At 39.5% G+C, this 22,145-nt stretch overlaps 1 protein-coding gene across 4 annotated transcripts in view; it reads left to right on the forward strand.

The window, feature by feature from the left end:
• Window positions 1-2,357: 2,357 nt before the first annotated feature.
• Window positions 2,358-22,145, forward strand: part of ago4 (argonaute RISC component 4) — a 49,766-nt gene continuing 29,978 nt past the window's right edge. For all 4 annotated transcript variants that reach the window (XM_034161294.1, XM_034161295.1, XM_034161296.1 and 1 more), the window contains exon 1: window positions 2,358-2,538. In XM_034161294.1, coding sequence (XP_034017185.1) covers window positions 2,520-2,538 — 19 coding nt within the window. In that variant the 5' untranslated portion in view covers window positions 2,358-2,519. The remainder of the gene's footprint in view (window positions 2,539-22,145) is intronic.

Genomic DNA, 22,145 nt, shown 5'->3' on the forward strand with positions numbered 1-22,145 from the left:
TATATATATATATATATATATATATATATATATATATATATATATATATATATATATATATATATATATATATATATATATATGGAATGATTTATCGGGCCATGTGATTCGCTCACCAGATGTTTTATTTTAAATTGGGACAATTTTTATATTTCTGACAATGTTTATATTGAGTGTGCATGATGTGTGCTTCTTTTTTTGATCACTATTACTATGGTTTTTAACCTTGGATCTGTGCTTTGATGTACTATTTATACAAATTAGTATGTAGGGGATTTCCTTACCTGCATGGTGATTCCCCAACCCCCCGCCCCCAGTAGTTTTATGTGGTGAGCGAACTCAAAGACCCAAAAGACTGACAGGAAATGGACTTCAAAATCAGATGTTGTATTAAAAAGAAGCCTTCCCTGAACAGAGAGTCACTACGACAGTGCTGGGATATTGAAGCAAGTGTCCCACCCAATGTTGCATACAAGATCCCTGATATTATGGCCCGCCTATGTTTTAAGCTTGCGTTCGGCCGACCCCCGGGTGGGCGGGCCTTGTCTTATTGCCTGGATCAGTGCAATTATGTGATTGGATGAAGAGTGTTGCATGTGGGTGACACGCTCATATTGTTATATCTGAACGGAATGTGTTATATCAAAACTTTGTGCTGCCTGTGTCTGTGTCAGAGTGATAAGCAAAGAACAGAATATTTCATGACGCCTGTTATCTGAGATACGAAGACCTTAGTTTTATCAGTTTAGACTGTACGCAAGTGATGACATTTTTCAGGTATGTACGCAAAACATTCAGGTCAAATCCAGTCTGTGTCATCAAGTGGTCTGAAAGACAAGCATCATGGAACATTCCATCCAACAAGTATTTTATGATTTGTAAGCATTATTGTGATTTTAACATTGGACTTTTTATTTATTATTGTTATGGTGTTTAAATTTTTGATGTGGGCTTTTATGTACTATCTATACATACTTTTTAAAATCAGAATCAGAAAACTTTTATTGCCATATGAGTGAATAAGTTCACAACATTAGGAAATTGCTGCGGTACTTGGTGCTAACATAAAAGACAAAATTCTGTGCAAAAAAAAAAAATTAAATTAAATAGATCAGTAAAACAAATAATATATAATAAAAACTTTACATGTTATATGTACACTTTTTATCACACTAAAATAAACTAGAAGCACTCAGAGAATGCAAACCTCCGCCAAAGCCATGGGGTCACTGACGCCATAACATCTACATGCCGTGGAATCATTGAACCTAAAAAAGTCTAACAATGATGTTTGCTCAGTAGTAAAAAAAAGTTTAATCTGCTGTGACTGGATAGCATGTATCCTCAGCGCTTGGCATCACAGTTTATTGCAACTTGCACCTTTCCCAGAAGCTACTGTCATCTGAGCACTGATATTGATATTGCATGTGCTTATAGACAAAAACAAATAAGAGACAAAATTCAATTTATTATTCAACTAAACTGCAAATATATTAATTTTTTAACATTTATGACTCTAAAGAGATTCCCTCCTTGGCACAATCAACGATTCAGTGTTACAACCAAAACTATGATACATACACTTTTCTTTCCTTTATATTTGACATTGTTGACCATGAAACCATACCACTAGAACTTGGAATCACTTTTATGTCTTTATTAGTTCAAAAGTTATTGTATAAAAACGATTTTTCGGTAATGGCGGTTTTCTTCTGGATCTAGCTCCATAACATTTGAAGCTACATCAAATCTGATGACACCTTACTGAATCAGTACAGATTCAGCTACAATTTGGTGTTAGTTGTGCATCTCTAGCTTCATTTGTCACCTCACACTGACACATTTTCTATTTTCCATATATTTTTGCATATTCTGGATCACCAGATCTGGAATCCAGATCGGATCATCACCAAACATTGCTGTTTGATAGAACATTTGACTATGTTACACCCTAATTTTTTTCAAGCCTTTCTGCCTTGTTTTTGTGGAGTTAGAAACTAGAATCGCTTGTTCCTCTTGTCATTTCCAACCACTCCACAAAATTTCATCAAAATCCGTTCAAAACTTTATGAGTTATCCTGCTGACAAACAGACAAACAATCAAACGCGACCGAAAACATAACCTCCTTGGCGGAGGTAATTAATTATGAATGATGTGAAATTGAAATTGTGCGTAAGTTGCACATTTTCTAAAATACTCTAAAGTTAATTAATTTCTTTTAGTGCATTTATCTGAAATTTAGTTGCTGTTTTTTTTTTTTTTTTTTTTGCAGAGGTCTGCTGACGTAAGCACGTTGCGCATGCGCATAACGGGGTGTCTCGCTCGCTCCGCCGGCGCATGCGCACTGCTACTAACAACATAAGAGGCAGCGGCAGCTCCGGTCAGTCAGTCAGTAGTCAGTCACGTAAACACCCGTTCTCTTAAATTAGTCACTTTAAGCTTCGCGATACCGCCCCCAATTTCAGCGTCGGTACGGAGCCGGCAGGCCGGGACAGAGTCGGAGAGAGAGGCCTCGGCCATGGAAGCGCTCGGACCCGGTAAGAAATGAGGGTAAACGGCGGAGAGAGAGCGGCCGTGTGTGGGGAGTGTGTGCGCCAAAGCGCCGCCTCACTGGGCGCCGCGGCTGCAGCGAGGCCTCGAAAACAACCCGAGGCCCAGCCGTGCTGTCCGGCGTCTACCTGTGGCATTATTTACACCGCAGAGAACCTCTGCTCCTGGTCCGTTTGTTATTATTTTTATTTTTATTTTACGCTGGGGGGCCCGACTGGTGTCTGTTCCCCGGTTGTGTGTATATGTGTGTGTGCGGGCTTTTATTTATGTGAAGCACGTCGTGCTGGCGCTGGCATTTTGTGAGTGGGGATTTAACTACGGGACCTTCCTTCCTGCTCTCCGCGTCATGGTGTGTTTACGTTCGTGTTTATTATTCTTCGAGCTTGCTGATCTAAATCTCCCCGTCTGTCTCAACACCGTCAAAGTCTTTTAAATATCAACCTTTAGCGATCGGTAAGAACAGAATGATCGCCAGTCAAACGCTTTCTGGCTTTAAACGGGAGAATGTGGGTGTTTTCTGACGTCGTAAGTTGCTGCTTGTTTTCATGCGTTTTTGTTTTTCTTTTTTTTACGCCCCCATGGCGCTTTTATCGATCAGATCCGACGATCTGCTCCACATTATTCAGCTCTCCTACGATAACAAAGACACTTACGTGCAGCCTTGCAGCGATCTAAGGTTAATGGCATACAAACAGACGACACTTTTCATTCAATGGCCACTTATATCCTCTTTTTAGGAGCTGCACTCTTTGCAAAATGAGTACTTGACTCAGTCTTGCGAACAAAAGACACTTTTGCATTTCACAGTTTTAACAACTCTTGAAAGAAAGTGGGTGCATTATAAATAAATAGTCTTTCCAGGAGCATTCACATGTTAAATATATGCAGGAGGGGCTGGAAGACTGTTCAGGTGCCTTTTTGCTACAGGTGACGAGAGTTTTTATCAGGTATAAAAGTGGTGGTTTTCTTGTGACTTTTCATACAAAATGAACATTTTCCTCAGTCATTTACTAGCTTTGCTGCAAAGTGGAACAAGGTTATTCTACATGTTTGTCTGCCCATGGTGAGATTTTCAAAACACAAATAGTATTTTTATCTTGTGTTAAGGTCTTATACAATAATGACAGTATCAGGAATTGCATGATATTGAAATGCTGTTTTCCGCATAGACTTATGCTGCCTGTGAGCAAATGTATCAGAAGTCTGCTGTCAAGATAAGTGTAAAAAAAAAAAAAAAAATAGCTGTTGGCAGTGAAGCACTGCAGCCAACTCAATATCTTGGTTTTATTAAAAACTTGAATGCCAGGAGGGGTTTGAGTGAAACCAACAGTGCCTGCTGTCACAATCATTACACTTTACTAGAAAATACAAAGGCTGTATAATAATACAATAACATGCTTTTGGAGGGCGGTATGCATTTTCAGAGGCCCGACGTTCATGCCCAGTCGCCCAAAATGACAGATATTCGCCCTCGTCTAACTCGGGTGAATATCTGTCATTGCGGGTGATGGCATGGATGGAGGGACTCAGAAAATGCACACCGCATGATAACATGTTATTTGCATTATTGTCACTTACTGAGATACACAACACGTAACATGTACATTAAAAAGTTGGCTAACTTTAACTTTTGTCATGTCGGGTGGCGCTCGCTGCTCTCCAAATTCAGCAGTGCGTCCTCATCAAACTGGCTGCTTAATTGGCTGCTGTTCATTGTTGTACTATCCATGAGAAAATCATCCGGAATATCCATATTGGGACCAACGCACACTTCTCGCCTTTTCATCTTTTCCTCTGCAGACAGTACCCCCCCCCCCCCCCCCCCGCGGACAGTTCTTGGGCTGCGCGCTATGATGTCATTTGTTTACGCACAGTGGGCGGGTATAGCCAGATAGCGTTGACGTAAATCTACGATACCGGCCTAGCAACGCCTCGGTAAAGTGAAAATAATGTTGAATATTTTTCCATTAACTTCCACCCCCCCCCCCCCCCCCCAAAAAAAAAACCCCAAAAACTTGTCAACTGTAGAAAATATGTATAAGTGGGAATAACACAATCATGGAAAGGGTTTAAACACAAAACTGTTAGATCAAAAATACCTTACATTTAATTGGATAGATAAAAATATGTTCAACCTTAATTCACAATGCCATTTAAACATAAAACAGCTATCACCTCTTTTGACGCTGTAGCTAAGGACCAGGAAAATGTTGGTGCTCTAAAACTTGGTTGGTACTGTAACCTGGACACAACTGGAGATGCAGCTGTTCAGAGTTGGCTATGGGACTCTGGGAGTTGGGTGTTGTCTGTTGTCACAGCGGTGGGAGAGATGTTATTTGTTCAAAGTATGCAAAAATTATTTTTCCACTTGTTTTTTTTGGGTTGGTGATCTGGGTTGATGGGGCATTTTAATCTAGAGTAAAATTATGGGTTTTATTTACAGTTGGAAATATGGTTATTACACATTTAAAACATTTTAATAATATCATAACAAATCTGTATTCATATTATGGCCTTAAGGTGATTCAACCCTGGCATCTTGGTCTGTTGCCATCAGGAGTAGGCATTAAAGTGTTTTGCCTCATGCTACAGGCAGCATGTCTCAATTTTACTGTTGTAGTTATAATGTTGAATGCAAAAGCCCGGAACCCTGAAAATGTTAATATATTGTTCAGTGCAACTTTTCTGTATAAAAACAAACAAGGACATTATGTATTTAGTTACACATTTAGTATAACTTGCTTTGGTTCATTGCAAATTCAGATCTGTAAAGTTACTTTTGTACAGTAAGTTTTTGTATTTGCACACTCAAGTGAGCAAGCCACATTGCCGTGGTTGGAGAACTGAAGAGTGTACTTGCCCTGGACAGCCAGGCCAGTCGCATCATTGTAAAACTTGTGTACGCATTCGTTCTCAGGTGTACAGAACTAAGTAGTTTGTTGGTATTAACCTCCCAAATACTTGAGTTTTGGCGCTGTTGGCTTGATAGAGGGAATTGTAATGTAGAGTTGCGTCAGGAAGGGCATCCGGCGTAAAACTTGTGCCAATTCAACATGCATATCCACCTTGGATTTGCTGTGGCGACCCCAAGTGCAAACAAGGGAGCAGCCGAAGGGACTTTACTTTTTACCACAGGCTTTGATATAGTTGAAAATGTTTTTTTTTCTTTTCATTTTAACTCCGCCAACGAAGTTGGAGGAGGCTATGTTTTCGCTCCTGTTTGTTTGTCTGTCTGTTTGTGAACAGCCTGTAACCCACAATTTTTCATGTATTATTATTTTTTTTTACTGAAGATTCATATCCGGATAGGCAAGAACTGATTGTTTTCAAGGTCAAAGGTCAACGTCAGGAAAAATCTTGGAAAACTGGAAAAATCCCGATCTTTAAAATTGGACAAATTTTCAGAAATTCATAACTGTCAAAAAAAAAAAAATCATCTCTCATATTTGAGAGCATTATGTAGGATGGTATCCTTTATCGACTGACAATGTTTGATCAGGATCTCATCTGATCCAGATTACAGATTTTGTGGCCATTTAAATTTAACATTGAAACCCCCATTTAATATATATTTTGCATTATATCTTAATCAAACATGCCCCAATCACTTTCATATTTGAAAGTGGGGTACAGACTGGCGCTCACTATCACCTGACAAAGTTTGATCCGGATTGTGGATTTTGTGGATATTTGAATTTAATATTAAAAAGCCCATTTGGTGTACATTTTGCATTATATCTCAATCAAAAGTGCCTCAGTCACTCTTATTTTTCTGTCGTGGATTTACCTACAACCACCAAAATTGGATGGAGGTTCCAATTTTATGCCTGTTTGTCTGTCTTCCAGTTGTCAGTCAGAAACCAAGTGCCAAAAAGCAATGACAAATTGTGTGTCGCAAAGATGACCAGTGTTCTCTGACAATTATCTGAAAAAGAATTCAGAAACTGAAAAAGTTGGGGAAAAAAACCTGACAACACCACAAAAAACTTTGATTCAAGTGTATGTACTGAATACATACTCCTGATCAAATTATCACATCTAACTTAGCTTATGAAAAGCCACTTCTAACAGGACTTTGACTTTGAAAATTTTTTCCAAGATAAAAATTAGTGGAATTGGAAACTAGTGTTGGCGGAGGTTTGCGCTCTGATTGCGGTGCTGTAGTCTGACATTTGACAGGATTAAAAAATACCATTATTCATTTAAATAAAATTGTTGGTTGCAGCCCCAACATTCTGATTAGGATTACTCCAAGTTGCACCTTATAGTCATTTTATTGGGGGAGGATTCGGAAATAGCATTTCACAGCCTGAAGACAGTGCTCCTTAATCAGAGACACAGTTGCAAATGTTGCTGAGTGATTTGAGGCTGTTGTTAACAAATTTGACATTCCACCAGAGAAAATCAAAGCAGTTGTCCATGACTGTGTTGCTAATATTGTAGCAACTGTTAAGATTTTGTCACAAAAAGATTTATGGACAGCAGTGTGACCTATGGGTTGGTTATCAGAGTTCAGTTTTTGAGACTGCACCAGTAAGGTCACTCCAGAGTTGTGTGGCAGAACAGATCACAATCACAGACAGATGGCAAGGATTGTCTGGGTTCAGCCTGAACCTCCAAACGTGGCCCTAATTGCAGCTGCTTTGGATCCAGGTTTAGAAAACTCAAGTTCTTGCCTGCTGATAAGCGTTCATTGTTTGACAGCACACAGATCATGAGACTTGCTGCCAAAAACAAAAGTGAAACTGGAGCCTCCAAGACAACAACTCAGTAACGCATGTCAAGGGTGCTACGTCATTCCTCAGCATATACTGGGATCATCATCAGACTCCAGCACCATTGATGAAGAGGATGATTAGCAGCAGTTAAATCAAATAGTTCAGTTCGGAGATCTTCATGGATTTCTACTGTCTGGGAAGGACAATCCACTGTCATGGTGGAAAGCAGATGTAGCACGCCGACAATACTTTTGCTATGTATTCTGGCAACATGCACGCCATCACAGCGTCCGTTTTCTGCAGCAGGAAACATTGCATCAAAGCGCAGTGCAAGCCTCAGTTCTGAACATGTTGACATGCTCAGTTTGCTTCATTGCAGCCACAACATGCTCCTTTTAAATTGATTTTTGCTCTTACAAATGTAACAAAGCTTTTCAAAACAAGGATAGTAAAGCCCACTTTTAATTTAATTTTGTATGTATACCATACTTTTATGTAATATGAAATTACTGTTAATTTTTTATTTCTTTATTTTTGCATTTCAGAAAGTTTTTTTTCTTCTTCTTCCTGATACACCCAGAAAGTAATGTACCATCATATAGCACTAAATAGGTTTAGTTTTGTAGTTTAAATTACTAAAAAATGTTGTAGTTTCAGTGTGGAAGGTTCCCGGTTCAAACCCTAGCCCAACCACATTCCTCCATGTAATGTAGAGTTGCATCGGGTGTAAAACTTGTACCAAATCAACATGCAGATCTACCTTGGATCTGCTGTGGCAACCCTGAGTGAAAATGAGTGAGCAGCGAAAGGGACTCTTATGTGTATTTTAAATTGCTCTTTATTACCTCTGCCAACAAAGTTAGATGTGGTTATGTTATCGCTCCTGTTTGTTTCATTGTTTGTCTGTTTGGTTGTTTGTTTGTGAACAGCCTGGAGCCCACAATTTTTCATATGTTGTTATGAAATTCTTACAGAGGATTTATGTCTTGATAGACAAGAACTGGATCAATTTTCAAGGTCAAAGGACAAAGTCAGGAAAAATTTCAGAAAATTGGAAAAATCTTTAACATTGAAGGTATTTTCAAAAATTCATAACTCAAAAAAAAAAAAAAATCAAAATTCTTTCAGATTTGACAGTGTTATGTAGGATGGCATCCTTTATAGACTGACAGGATCTGATCCAGATTACAGATTTTTTGCGGCCATTTCAATTTAACATTGAAAACCCCATTTAATGTATGTTTTACTTTATCTTAATCAAACATTCCCCAATCACTCTCATATTTGAAAGAGAGGTGCAGACTGGCACCCACTATCATCTCACACAGATTGATCTGGATCTAATCTGGATTGTGGATTTTTGTGGACATTTGAATTTAATATCAAAAAGCCCATTTGGTGTTTTGCATTTTGCATTATATCTGAATTAAAGTGCCTTAATCACTCTCATGTGTGACAATGAAGTGCAGACTGGCACTGTCAATGAATAGAATACATTTGAGCCGTATCTGATCTGTATTGCAGATGTAGTGGATATTTGATTTTAACATTGAAAAGCCCTTTTGAACTATATATATTTTTTTATATTTTAGCTTATGAAAGCCACTTCTAACAGGACTTTGCCCTTGAAATTTTTTCCAAGGTAAAAATGTGTGGAATTGTTAACTAGTGTTGGCGGAGGTTTGCGCTCTATCAGCGCGTTGCTCTAGTAAGTTTTATTTATTTTTAACCAATACAATAATCACTAAAATCCTCTTACTAAACTAATCATTAGCTGCAGCTCTAAATTGAGTCATGCATTAGTTGGTACAGTGTACTAAATGTTTATCAGCAGTAGCCATATTAAGGCTTATGGTGCATCATTACAACTCAAACAGTTCTTTCTTTATAAACCCATAATAATGTACCGTATTTTCCGGACTATAAGTTGCACCGGAGTATAAGTCGCACCAGCCACTTTATCCATTATAAAGAAAAATAAACCATAAATAAGTCGCACTGGACTATAAGTCCCATGGACATACAGGTATGTTAACATGAAAAGTTCAGATGATAATATTGTGACGGCTACCGTTTTCGGATGCATATTTCACTGGTCGCAACTTCTAATCTGCAGAGTATGATTTTCTTTTTGGTGGCATTTTTCGGGCCTTCTCCGTTGTCTTGTTAAGTTCTCAGTAACGTTGAAATTTTAATTTTTCTATGGTAGTCAGAAGTCGCAGGAACAGTCACACAAGCCTTGAGTGCCCTCTCGTGAGCTGCATTTTACCTACGGATATGTTTGTATTTTGCTGACCACATTGCGAGCTGAACCATGCAGCACCTACCTGCGCAGCGCATGACCTCCACGTGGTGTCGATCCAGCTCGTTCCAAGTGCAGACGCTATCCTCCGCCGTCGCTCACCCAGTGCTCCCACGCAGCTCTCAGCGTCAACTTAAACACTCTGCTCACACTGATATCCAAGGGTTGAAGCTGTTTTGTTAGCCCTCCTGGAATAAGCACCATGTTTGGCTGCTTCAAACACTGTTCACAGTCATTGACGCCAGCTCCTTCCAAGTGCAGACGCTATTCTCCGCCGTCACGGGTTGAAGCTGTTTTGTTAGTCCTCCCGGAATAACAGCAAGCACCGTGTTCGGCTGTTTCACAGTCATTGTCTGGGTGAAGTGACAAATACGCGTCCAACGTTCTGTTCTCTGATTGGTTATCGTGACCAGCGTGACCTATAGGACGGCCGCCATACTACAGTGCCCATGATGCATTGCATTTCTGTTTCCAGTGGCCATTTTAAAATATAGAGAGACTCTGTCACGTAAAATTGTTTTATTACGGTATATTAAATGAGATCCTACCGGTATATTTTTCATTTATAAGTCGCACCGGAGTATAGGTCGCACCCCCGGCCAAAACATGTAAAAAAAAAAGTGCGACTTATAGTCCGGAAAATACAGTAATTAACATAGATTATAAATGGTTGCAATGATAACCAGGGAAAATATCAGTAAAACTATTGCATAGGAATGGGGATGTATATGGATGGCATAGTAAACAAGGAAAATATTCTTAAATGATACTGAGAAATGGGGTTTTGGGGTGGAAATAGCTATCAGTTCAGTAAAAACATAACAGATGATTAGCACAAAGATGTCCATAAGTAGTAATCAAGAGGCAGCTTATCAAGATGACTGTTCCACTTCATCACAATCAGCCACATCGTGTTTCCTTCTCAGATGCTCCTGTATCGCCGTTGTACTGCCGTGGAAGGCAAGTTCTGCCTTGCATATTTTAATTATGTAATATGTTGATTAGTAAATTAGTTGCCGATGATTTTGGTAGTCCACGTAACCGTGACTAGGCGGCTAATTATGGCAGGCCTGATTTACACCAAGTTTACTTAGAATTGTACCATCCCCTTGATAGATGGCTATACATAAATTATTAAACTGAGGAATTGAGTTGGCACCGGAATCCCAAGGAGGAGCCCTCTGCACAACATTGCAGTTCTGATCAACTGGTCAATTTTAATGATCAGTGCAGGTGAGAATTTTCTCACACTACTACATTACTGGATGCACGTACTCCACTGCAGTGAACACATCCATTGTGGCTGGTTAATGTGGTATAGTAGGAAAATTTACATGAACAACCCACAAGTGGGGGGGGAAAAAATTTCATTGCATGTTGTGAAGGGTTGGCAAACTTTCCTCAGTACATCTCTTCTTTCCAGGGTCCAGTGTTGTACCTTAATCTAGGTGATTTGCAGGTGTGGGCGTCAGCGCTCAGTGCTGTTAGTTTCTGACTCATCATCAGGCTGTGCCATCATCCCTCATGCTTAGCTTAAAAGTCCATGGTTTCCAGGGACATGCACGTAAGCATTCGCTCTTCAGCATGACTATCAGAACCTCTCTTTGTGACTTTAAACAACATAAAACCAGTGATTTGCAAAGTTGGGATGCTGATGATATGTTGCCAGAGAAGTTTTTGCTTCCTCTGTGGCCAGTTCCTGTTGACGTAGCTGTAGCTCAGAGAGCATAACATGATGACTGAGAGTAAACTCTAAATGGCTACTTTGAGATTTCTGCAGCCTTTGTGCTTGGTGTGTAGCTAATTTTAAATGGTTATATATTGTAGTAAATGTCATAACTGTTAATAACAGTTATGTGTGTGAGACTACTAGTGTGTGTGTGTGTGTGTGTGTGTGTGTGGGGGGGGGGGGGGGGGGGGGGGTGTTAGAGTCCCTTAATTCAGAGAGTAGCAACATGATGAGTCGAAAAAAAAAAAAAAACAACAAAAAATGGTCACGTGACTCCTGGTGCCAGCTTGGGTTCAAAATAGCGTTCGCTGTTAATCTGTCTGCATGTAAATCCAGCAATTTTATTTATTTATTTGATGAAAATGACGGGTTGTTCAAGATTTGGAGGCACAAATAGATACAACAAGGGCTTCAAGATGTACAAATTGCCTTCAGATCTGAACAGAAGAAAAATTTGGGAAAATAAAGTCAGCCGTGTGGGAGGGAAGTGACTTCGTCAAAGTTTTGCGAGGTAAATTTATTGTTCAGTCCCATATACAGTAAAACGCACCTAAACTCACTGCATAAACCAGATGTTTTTGTATGGTTTTCCATGTAATAAACACCGTACATAACAATTTTGTTTTATAACGGCTTTTTGCTCACATCACAAAAAATTTCCTGTCCGATCACAATGTATTTCTATTTAAACTCCTATGGACAGAACAGTCTGGACTAGGCATGTGAAGATTAATCAATACGAATTGGGATCTCGATACAAAAGTGTGCAATGTGAGTGCGACTCATTCAGTGTGCATCGATTCAGTTGATGGGTTGAATCGTGTTGCATCACTCACTGCTTGCGTGCATTGTTTTGTTTTTGTTTTTTACCCAAGGCACATTGAATGCACCACGGACTGTTAGGGCACCGGAGCGGCCATTGTTTTTGAGGGTGTTCGAGAAAATGATTATTTCTCTACATTGATTGCAGACTGTAGCAGGTCTGCTTGAAGCAATGAAGCAGCAATTTGACCTGTTGTTTGCTGGTTCTCTGCTTCACTGGTTTTCAGAAGCTGTAAGTCCACTGGCATGAGCACCAGCCAGTGCGTAACTGAAGTTGTCCATCAGGTAAAGGAAATAATAATAATTATCATATACCTATAAATGATACACCAATATAATTGGATAAAACACTAAAGAATAAATAGCAATACACCCTTTTCGCGGACGGGTAATATTTTTCATACCACCCGAGTAATCAGCCAATCTGGACACTATTAATAATTTCTTACGTGTCCAACCTCGTAGGTTGATCGTTAAAATTAAATTCGTTAGTTCTAAAAGCCATCATAATTATTTATAGGAAAACATTCTATGTTTTTTTTTTCTACTAAGATTTGAACTTTGAGTGTTTACACAGGAGAGAAAAGTGAGAAAATGTTAATGCCTGTTTGAAAAAAGTGTATAAAGTGTGTAGTGAGGGGTTTTACAGCCTTAAGACATCTATAATAATTGTTAAAAAAAATAACGCTGACTACTTCACGGATTAGGCCTATCGCGGGTTATTTTTAGAACGTAACTCCTGCGATAAACGAGGGACCACTGTATATGATAAAATCATTATCAAGTTGTTCACCAATGAATATGGCTTTTTACACCCTTCAGAAAACCATAGACCCTTCGGCCTCAGGGTGTATGATTTTCTTCAGGGTGTATAAAGCCATATTCATTGGTGAACAACTTGATAACTGATATAATATCCTCTGTTTTGTGGGACTAAGTGCACAGCTCCAAAGAGCAGTGCAGATTTCAGTTGGAATTAATAACTTCAGAATGAATCGCCATTTTAAATCAAATGACACCTCTTTCCAAATGTTGTAATACAAACAATGAATACAACAATACAACAATGAATTACATCCTGACGTGCAGCAGCCGGCTGAAGAGCTCAGCTCAGAGTCTATGGAGTTACATTTGTGTCAGTATCTGAAAGGAAATGCTTTTGACAAAAAGTACAGATTTTATTTATTTCTTTTTTTTTCTTCTTTTTTTCCCCTGTCTGCATATATCGTAATGGTAAATGCCACACTGGCAGAACCATTTATGAACATTAATACGCATATATGCAATTTATTTCTCGCAAGACAGAAGGTATGTGGTGTGTGTGTGACCCCCAGCCGCCCTTCCCGATCAGCCAACAACATCCTACTCAAAGCCAACCGACAGCTTCTATCAGGAAGGGCTGACCACCAAAACAACACAAAGACAGACAAGAACGAGAGACAAGTGGTGAAGACAATAACTGTGACGTGAGACACCGAGGAGACGGGGCCCCAACCATATGACATACCATGACAAACAACCACACATGAACAAACAGTGACAGCAACAGTCTGTTGTCTAATTAGTGAGCATCCATACCCTAATCTAGAACACCATAGTGTTAATCCCCTCAAGAGCACCCAAAAACTGAATTGTGGTGACGGCCACAAAAACGCAACCATCCACACACAGAGACCCAGATCACAGCTAAATATCCGATCACTACTGTGGCTGGTGTGTTGGGCCAAGACAACAATACAGAACCTTACCATATGACATGGGCCACTCCAGCACATCAGAAGCCATGCGGCCGGCCGCGAGCGGGGACGGAAGTGGGTCCAGGATGCAGGGCCCTGGGGGAGCCAGGAGAAAAGGGGCAGCGAAAGGGCACGGGGGCCAGGAAAGGCAGCCACCGGACAGCACAGCAGACCAGCAAATTTTATTTATTTCTATTCAGAGATCAAGGATCCATCATGTACATCAAGGATCCAGTGACCATGTACATATTTTATTGATTTGTATTTATGTCCAGAGATCTAGGATCCAGTGACCAATTTTATATTTATTGACTTTAAGACTCAATAAAATGTTGTTGACATAGAAAACCTCTAAAGCCTACTTTTCGTACACAGAAAATTCGCAAGAGGTATTGATAAGGGAATCAGTAAAGAATAGGATTGATAAGCGGAATCGATAATGACATTGATATCGATAAAATTTTATCAATACATATCCCTAATCGTACCACACCAAATCGCATTGTGAGGAATTGAATCGCTATGAAATTGCATTGAATCGGGAACAGGGGTGAGTCATATCGCTGATAGTGTATTGAGGTGCGTATTGAATCTTTGTCAGTGATGAGATTCACATGCCTAGTCTGGACGTGCGCAGTAACGGGTACAGAATTAAAGTTCAGTGCTGTCACTCACTGATTCGAATAAAGTGGGACCGGAGTCATTTCCGTGATTAAAAGCTCAACTGTTTATTTTTTCACACCGTGCTCAGACTCTGATCCGCAGCCTGATGTGCACCTGTTAAATCAGACACAGGGAAAGGCTGTGATTTGACACTTTTCTGCTTTTCCGCTTTCCGCTTATATTTTAATAGTTTTTGCAGTACGCATGCTGAATACAAATGATCAGAAAATGTAATTTAATTTAATTATCTTATAATGCGCCAAATCACAGCAAAAGCCGTCTCAAGGTGCCTTACATAAAACAAGTCAACATAAAATTGAATAAATAATTAAAAATTAATAAAAAAAAAAAGAAAAGTCTGCAAATTTACAGAAAAAGAGGAAATTGTACATCTTACCTTTTGAATTGGAGGTGATGAAAAGCTTGTTGAGGGACAAATTAATCCAGAATAAAACATAATCCAGTGACAGAGAACTTTAAAACTGTCAAGTCATGGCACGGAGTTACAGCTGCAGAAGCGTAAATCAGGCTTTAAATTAACTAAATCATCATTAATGGTAAATTTGATAGCTTATCCATTTTTATATTTATTTTGACAGTACATGTACCTGGATGTGTTGCTATATGTGGTTAACTAATTAAAAAAAAATGTTGCAAAAAAAAAAAGGTTCATTCAGTAGCTCAGCACAATTGGCCCCCAAAAGGCACCATGTTTTAAGTTGAAGCTATTCTCTCAATAAAGGGACCCTGGGGTGGTGACATGGATGAGAGCCTTGCACTGTGTAAAATGTTTCGTTTTTGATAAGAGCACATCATTACACAAATGCCAAAACGGAACTAGAGCACCACACTTGTAGAACGCAAAACTTCGCCCACACTAGTTTCCAATTCCACAAATTTTTACCTTGGAAAAAATTTTCAAGGTCAAAGTCCTGTTAGAAGTGGCTTTTCATAAGCTAAAATATAATACAAAATATAGATCAAAATGGCTTTTCAATGTTAAAATCAAATGTCTGCTAAATCTGTAATACGGATCAGATGCAGATCAAACTGAGTCTATTCATTTGGCGTGCCAATTTACACCTCACTGTCACAAATGAGTGATTGAGGCACTTTTGATGGAGATATAATGCAAAATATACAACAAATGGGCCTATTAAATTCAAATGTCCACAAAATCCACAATCCAGATCAGATCTGGATCAAACTTTATCAGGCGATAGTGAGTGCCAGTCTGCACCTCACTTTCAAATATGAGAGTGATTGGGGCACTTTTGATTAAGATACAATGTAAAACACGGGTGCCCAACCTTTTTTGAACCAAGATCTACATATAAATTTGACAGTGTATCGAGATCTACCAAACTGCATCGAAAGCCATAGCGTAGCCACAATTTATTGTGCACCAAGTTTTTAACATTAATAATACATTATTGAAGTAAATATGCGTGGTGCAAAGAATAAACGCAAGTTGGCCTACGATTGGCCCATAACAACACAATAATAAATGACCCAAATAATACAATGCCTAATTTTAAGTTGGAAAAGTTGTTCCCTGCTTTAGTGGGACTTCTGGCACTGAAAGAAGGAAACTAGTCTCTCATCATCCGGACAGTAGGAGCTGAGTGCCAGCTGTAAGCGCAAGGTGGTCAGTGATGGTGGTTCTGTATTTTGAGTTGATGATTGTCATGTGTGACAAGGCAGACTCACACAAATGCATTGATCCAAAAAATGCAGTCAAATTCTGTGCAGTTTGTCTGAGGTTGGGGTATTTCTCTTTCTGCATTAGATTTCAGAATTGGACATTCATGTCTGGTGTTGCTCTGGATTTGAGCTCAGTCGTTTTTCAGTGTGAGGATCTCATTCTCAGTAGCACAGCTATCCAGTTTGAAGAGTGATGTTTCAGAAATTCTTTAATTTTGGGCAACAATTCAGAAAACCGTTGCAGAAACTTGCCTCTATGTGCAGCCACAGGTATGTGTGTGTTCTGTATGCCTCCTCCAGCTGTGCACGGAATAAACGCTTCTGCAGACTCCTGGCCTGAACAGATCACGTGATCCTGTCATCCACATCCATCACATTGTCCAAATTTACGGGCTGTTGCGCTGTTAGATGACTTTTTCATTCCTGGACTTTTCGGGCGAGCAAAGGTGATTTAGCTGGGAAGTTTGCGTCGTAGTTCTTGTGGCTCATTTTGAAATGCCGATCCAAATTCCCTTTCTTCAGTAAAGCTACATTTGCATTGCGATAGGTCAGCTGGATTTGCCATTCGAATAAACGAAAAAATAATTCTCATCCCACTCGGAATGAAAAAGGTAAGTTTTCTTTTTAGATTTGCTGTTATGCCTTCTTCTTCTATGGTGTTTAACAGCAGCCAGCATCCTTATTGGTACATTGCTGTCACCTTCTGCATCAGTCTGTTGTAGAAGCACTAAATCCTCAGATTTTTTTTTTTTTTTTTTTTTTTTTTTTTTTTCATTCGATCATCTGGAACTCAGCTCGCGATCGACTGGTTGGGCAAACCAGATGTAAAATATCCATTAAATGGGGTTTTCACTGTTAAATTTAAATGGCCACAAAAAAGTAATCTCGGTTAGATCCAGATTGAACTTTCAGTCAATAAAGGATGCCGTCCTACATAACGCTCTCAAATATGAAAGAAATTTCACCTTGTTTGACAGTTATGTTTTTGAAAATTCATTCAGTGTTTAAAAATGATTTTTTTTTTTCTGACTTTGACCTATGACCTTGAAAACTGAATCAGCTCTTGTCTTTCAGGATCTGAATCTTTTCAGTAAAAATTTCACAAGGATATATGAAAGATTGTGGGCTCCAGTCTGTTCACAAATGAATAAACAGGTGCAACTTCGTTGGCAGAGGTAATTATGTCATTCATGGACACAGAAGAAGAAACTGTTAGACACAGTGCTTGAATGCCCTTTTATACCCCCGGTATGAAATATGAGGGGAGGGGGGTATAGAGATCAGCATGTCTGTCTGTCTGTCCGTCTCTCTGTCCATCAATTTTTGCTTGTTAGCGTGATATCTCAAGAAGCAGTTGACCAATTTCATTCATATTTAGCAGAAGGGTGTACTTGGGTGATCCCCCGACACTTTCTATTACTGATTTGTGGGGACTGGAGGGTACAGGTCATCTCCTGATAACTTTTGTTTAGATGACTGTCTGTAGATTTAATTTCTAGTCAAGTTGGCCACCTTGTTAGATGGCCTGTCTGGTCATGTGATGCAGCAGTACTTTGCTTGTATTTTCTCTTTATTAGAAGCTGTTGCTTTGTTTTGGTTTTTTTTTATGAATTTTCTGCAGCTACAGTTGGCCAGAAGGCACATGGGAAACTTAATCCTTGATCTGTTTTTCTTGTATAAAAATCTCTTTTTGTTCTACTTCACCATGAAGCAGACAAAAGTTGCACTATGTACATTTTTTCCCCTCATCTGTCGCAGAAGCCTATAACTCTTTCAGAGTTGCACTGTTGCTCAGTTTTTGAGAACTGCCTCCTCCAGACCGATTAATCACACAGTACCATGCTGTTTAATTTTGTCCATGATTTCTATAAATGAAGTCTAAGGCATATTCAGTGCTGTGAAAATGTAAAGGTGATAATTTAGCTGTTAGACTAACAGCGGCACATAGTTATGTATGCCATTATTTTGGCTTTGATTGGTTTTCTTTAATTTGTCATATCGTAAATTGTGCTTATTTCCAGTGAGTATAGGTACTTCTAGACAGGTCAGTATAAAGAAGTGTGATCTCTTCCCCCCGCCCCCCCTTCAGAATGTCCTAAAAATTGAAATGCATTAAAGCCCGAGGGGGCACAAGCTTTTTCACAGCAATCTACCTTCAGATAATGGATCTTCCTTTGCTAAAGTTCAAGTAAGTGTAATTACTGCTGTCTGGATAAGTTCCAAATTTGGGTTTCTGTCAGTGAAAGTGTACACGGTGTAAATATTAATGGGGTCAGTTTGAAGAGCTTGTAGCTTTTGCGGTGCTTGCATTACTTTCATGGCGAATTTCTGTCAACTGAGTTAATTACAGTCAAGAGAAACTTGGATCTTAGTTAATTTGTCAGAAGGGGAGAAATCATTGATTGCATGCTGTCTAGAGCCCGACCGACATATCGGCCGGCCGATATTATCGGCCAATATAAGCCCTTTTCAAAGTACTCACTATCGGCTGAAATTTTGCCGATAGAACGCCGATAATGTCTCATAAACAGAACAGTTACTGAAATAATGTTTGTGTCGGCAATGTAAAATGTCCTTGCACCGTTTGTCCAGTAGATGGAGCTCTGACTCCATTCAGCTTTGAGCTGCTTACACCCCTGCTTAAATGTGTTCATCACCGGCCCCCGTAGTTCGCCGTCAAACTGCACTGATCGGCTGACAAAAGCATACAAGTAAGTTTATAAGGCTCTATATCCTTATCCTGAACCTATATCTAAGTTGCAGCAACAAGAGATACAAGATCAGATGTATTTCACAACTCTTTTTAAGGATATGTATTGCTAATTTCACAAAGGTTTAATTCTTGATTGCATTTTTTGAACTTGAAAATTCTTCTGTTATAAAGTTAATCAATATGAGGACAAAGCTTCAGCTTTTAGCTCATACCTTCTTTGTTATGGGTCCAAAAAAGAACATTTTATTCATAAAAAAAAAAAATATCGGCTGATTATCGGCTATCAGCAAATCAGCCGGTTTATCGTTTATATGCATTTTTTTCATCCAGATATCGTTATCGGCATCGGCCTCAAAAAATCCATATCGGTCTGGCTCTAGTGCTGTCATGGATTTATTTATTTTATTGTTACCCGAGGCCAAAATATGCATCTGTCCGTCCGTCTGTCTGGGCTCAGTATAAGTCCAGTCCTATTACTGACAGGGTCTTCAAATTCACAGGGTACATTCTTGAGACACGGACCTTAGACAAGTTCAAAGATGGCTAAATGTGCCTTGACACTTGCACAAATTTGATCCCCGCACTGGCATGTAGTCTGGCGTGCCAGTGAGTAAACCAGTTGTAAACTGTGCGCGGGTGCGTGCCAGTACACAAAGGAAATTTTGAAATGTTCAAAACTTCTGGCACGCATTAATTTCATGAACTAATTGTGAACACTCCGCAACCTATTCAAAAACAGTCACTGCGTGCCATTGCACGTAGCACATCTGAATGATTTTGATGAGATGTTACATCTATAATAAACATAATTGTACAGATACATGATCATGAGAAGGAATGAAAATGCAACTGTTATAATTACATTCCATTATAATATATATTATAAATAATTAACTTTGAGACACGATTCCAAATGCTTTCCCCACCACGCGAGACAACCTGCAGCTGTAGATAATTTCTGTGATTCTGGTAGCGATGAGAGAATGGTTTCATCAGCCACGTTCTGAGAGAAAATGCGTCATCGGCTATAAAATGATTATAGCATTGTTTCAAGCGGGACAAAGTGGGATGCATTGGCATGATGAATAGCACGGCAGTGCCATTATATTTGAAAGTTATTGTCATGCTTGTGTTAAGGAGAGCATCTGTGGTGCACAGAGGACTTCAGGCTTTTCGTATTGAGATGGACACACATTTCTGAGTGCAGCACCTGAGGAAGAGATATATATATATATATATATATATATATGGACAGCTCTGATTTTTGAGGAAAGTGGAAGAGGAAGCTCTCTAACTTGGTGTATTTCATGCACGCGTGTTTGCACAGTAACCAGAAGAATAACCATCCAATCAAGCAATAAGGGTGTGGGGAATTTTACTGTCATACTTCAAACCTGTTTACATGATTAGATAGTGTTGATGTGATTGTGTTGATAATTTGTGATTGAATTGTTTGTCATGGTCAAACGTATCTGTAGCACATAAAAAATGTCAACACAACCCTGGGCTTTTAAATGTCTTTATTTTGATGTAAGTAAACTCACCCTATAATAAGATGTAATGAAATCACACATTTGCTGCAGCTTTTGTTATCCATAACAAGGCCGTCACGAGAAAGGAGTGAGTCATGAAATGTGTTGAGATGGGAAAACAAGCAAACAAAAAAACAGTACTTTACAATTCCTTTCTTTTTTTAAATGAGAGATATTAAAAAAAACAAAAAAAAAAACAAGTGAAGTGGCTTTTCTATTGAAGACTGAGATTTGGTCAGTTAAGTAAAAAGATGGTGGTGGTGGTGGTGATGATGATGATTTGGGGCCCAGACTAGATGAGGGCATGTTGTGTAATGCATTTTCAGGAAGCAACAAGGAGGGTTCCGTCATCTGATTGTCCGTGCTTTCGCGCTTCACTTGCTAACTGGAGCGTGTGGATGCGTGGATTTCAGGAGGACCCCTGCAGTCCCTCAGCTGTCAGTTGACAAAAGAATTAAGCAGCTTCTTCAATCTCCTTACTACTACCAATACTGTCATTTTTTGCCTCCTTTCTTTTTTCTTGTGAATATACTGCTGCACTTCCATTGTTGTTCGCTATTGTTCTGTTTGATTCGAACACCCATTGTATGTTTCAACCCAACAATTAATTGACACAAAAATGACTGCATGCAACTCTGGTACTTAGTTGAGATGAGGTCATCAGTCTGCGAACATGCCATATTTGATGATTTAAATAGATTTAAATTCAATATCTTGGAGTGTAGAAATGCTGCCCAGACAGAAGAAGCTGTTTGACGATGTAACATGTAAAAATCGTGGTTCCGTTAATACCATGGGTTTGAGTTCACAGTTCGGTATGTGTTAAGTACGATGGAAGCGAGAAACGCAGCATGAAACTCCTCTTAAAAGAAAGAAAGAGGAAGCTTGTTGCAGCGGGGCTCAATTATCTTTAGCGTTTAACACCAGTGTTCTCAACAGCGGAGTTTGGTTGTATATCTGCTGCTATAGAAACACTTGACATTTGTTATTGTTTTTGCCCCGTTGGAATTGTTAGCAGGAGGCTGCTTAAATGCCACAGAAAACTCGGTTTGCACTTCTTCCATTTCTCTTCAGGTACTGTTCGGCATATAACCAGCACCATACCTGACTGCAGATGAACAGTGCCGGCATATACCAGGTGCCTTCAATAAGTTTTGAGACTTTTTTCGTAGGGACACTTTTTTCCTTGAACAAGCATGAAACTCTAGTCCCCTTCAAAGTACTCCCCTCCAGATGCAATGCTCTTGTTGTTTCGTTCCAACAACTTCTGGAAGGCCCCCTCGAAGTCCTCTGGTATGAACGTGTCCACGACCCTTGTCACAGCCTCTTTCATCTCAATGGTTTCAAAACGACTGCCTCTAAGGTGACCAAAAGTCACAGGGAGCAAGGTCTGGACTGTAGGGAGGGTGAGGAACTGTCTTGATGCCCATCTCGGTCAAATAGTTGGAAACACGGATGGAGTTGTGGACTGGTGCATTGTCCTGAACTTCGCACAAATCTTCCGCATGTTGAGTTCATCATGAATAATCGTGTGCACAGTTCCCACATTGACTTCAAACTGTACACTTATTGTCTGTATTGACACTTGACGGCTCTCATCCATAAAAGTACGAATTTTCCCCACCAGCTCCGGTGTTCTGACTTCCCTCCCCCTCCCACACCTCATCGTCTCTCA

This window comes from Thalassophryne amazonica, chromosome 20 (genome assembly GCF_902500255.1).
Source record: "Thalassophryne amazonica chromosome 20, fThaAma1.1, whole genome shotgun sequence".
Lineage (NCBI taxonomy): Eukaryota > Metazoa > Chordata > Actinopteri > Batrachoidiformes > Batrachoididae > Thalassophryne > Thalassophryne amazonica.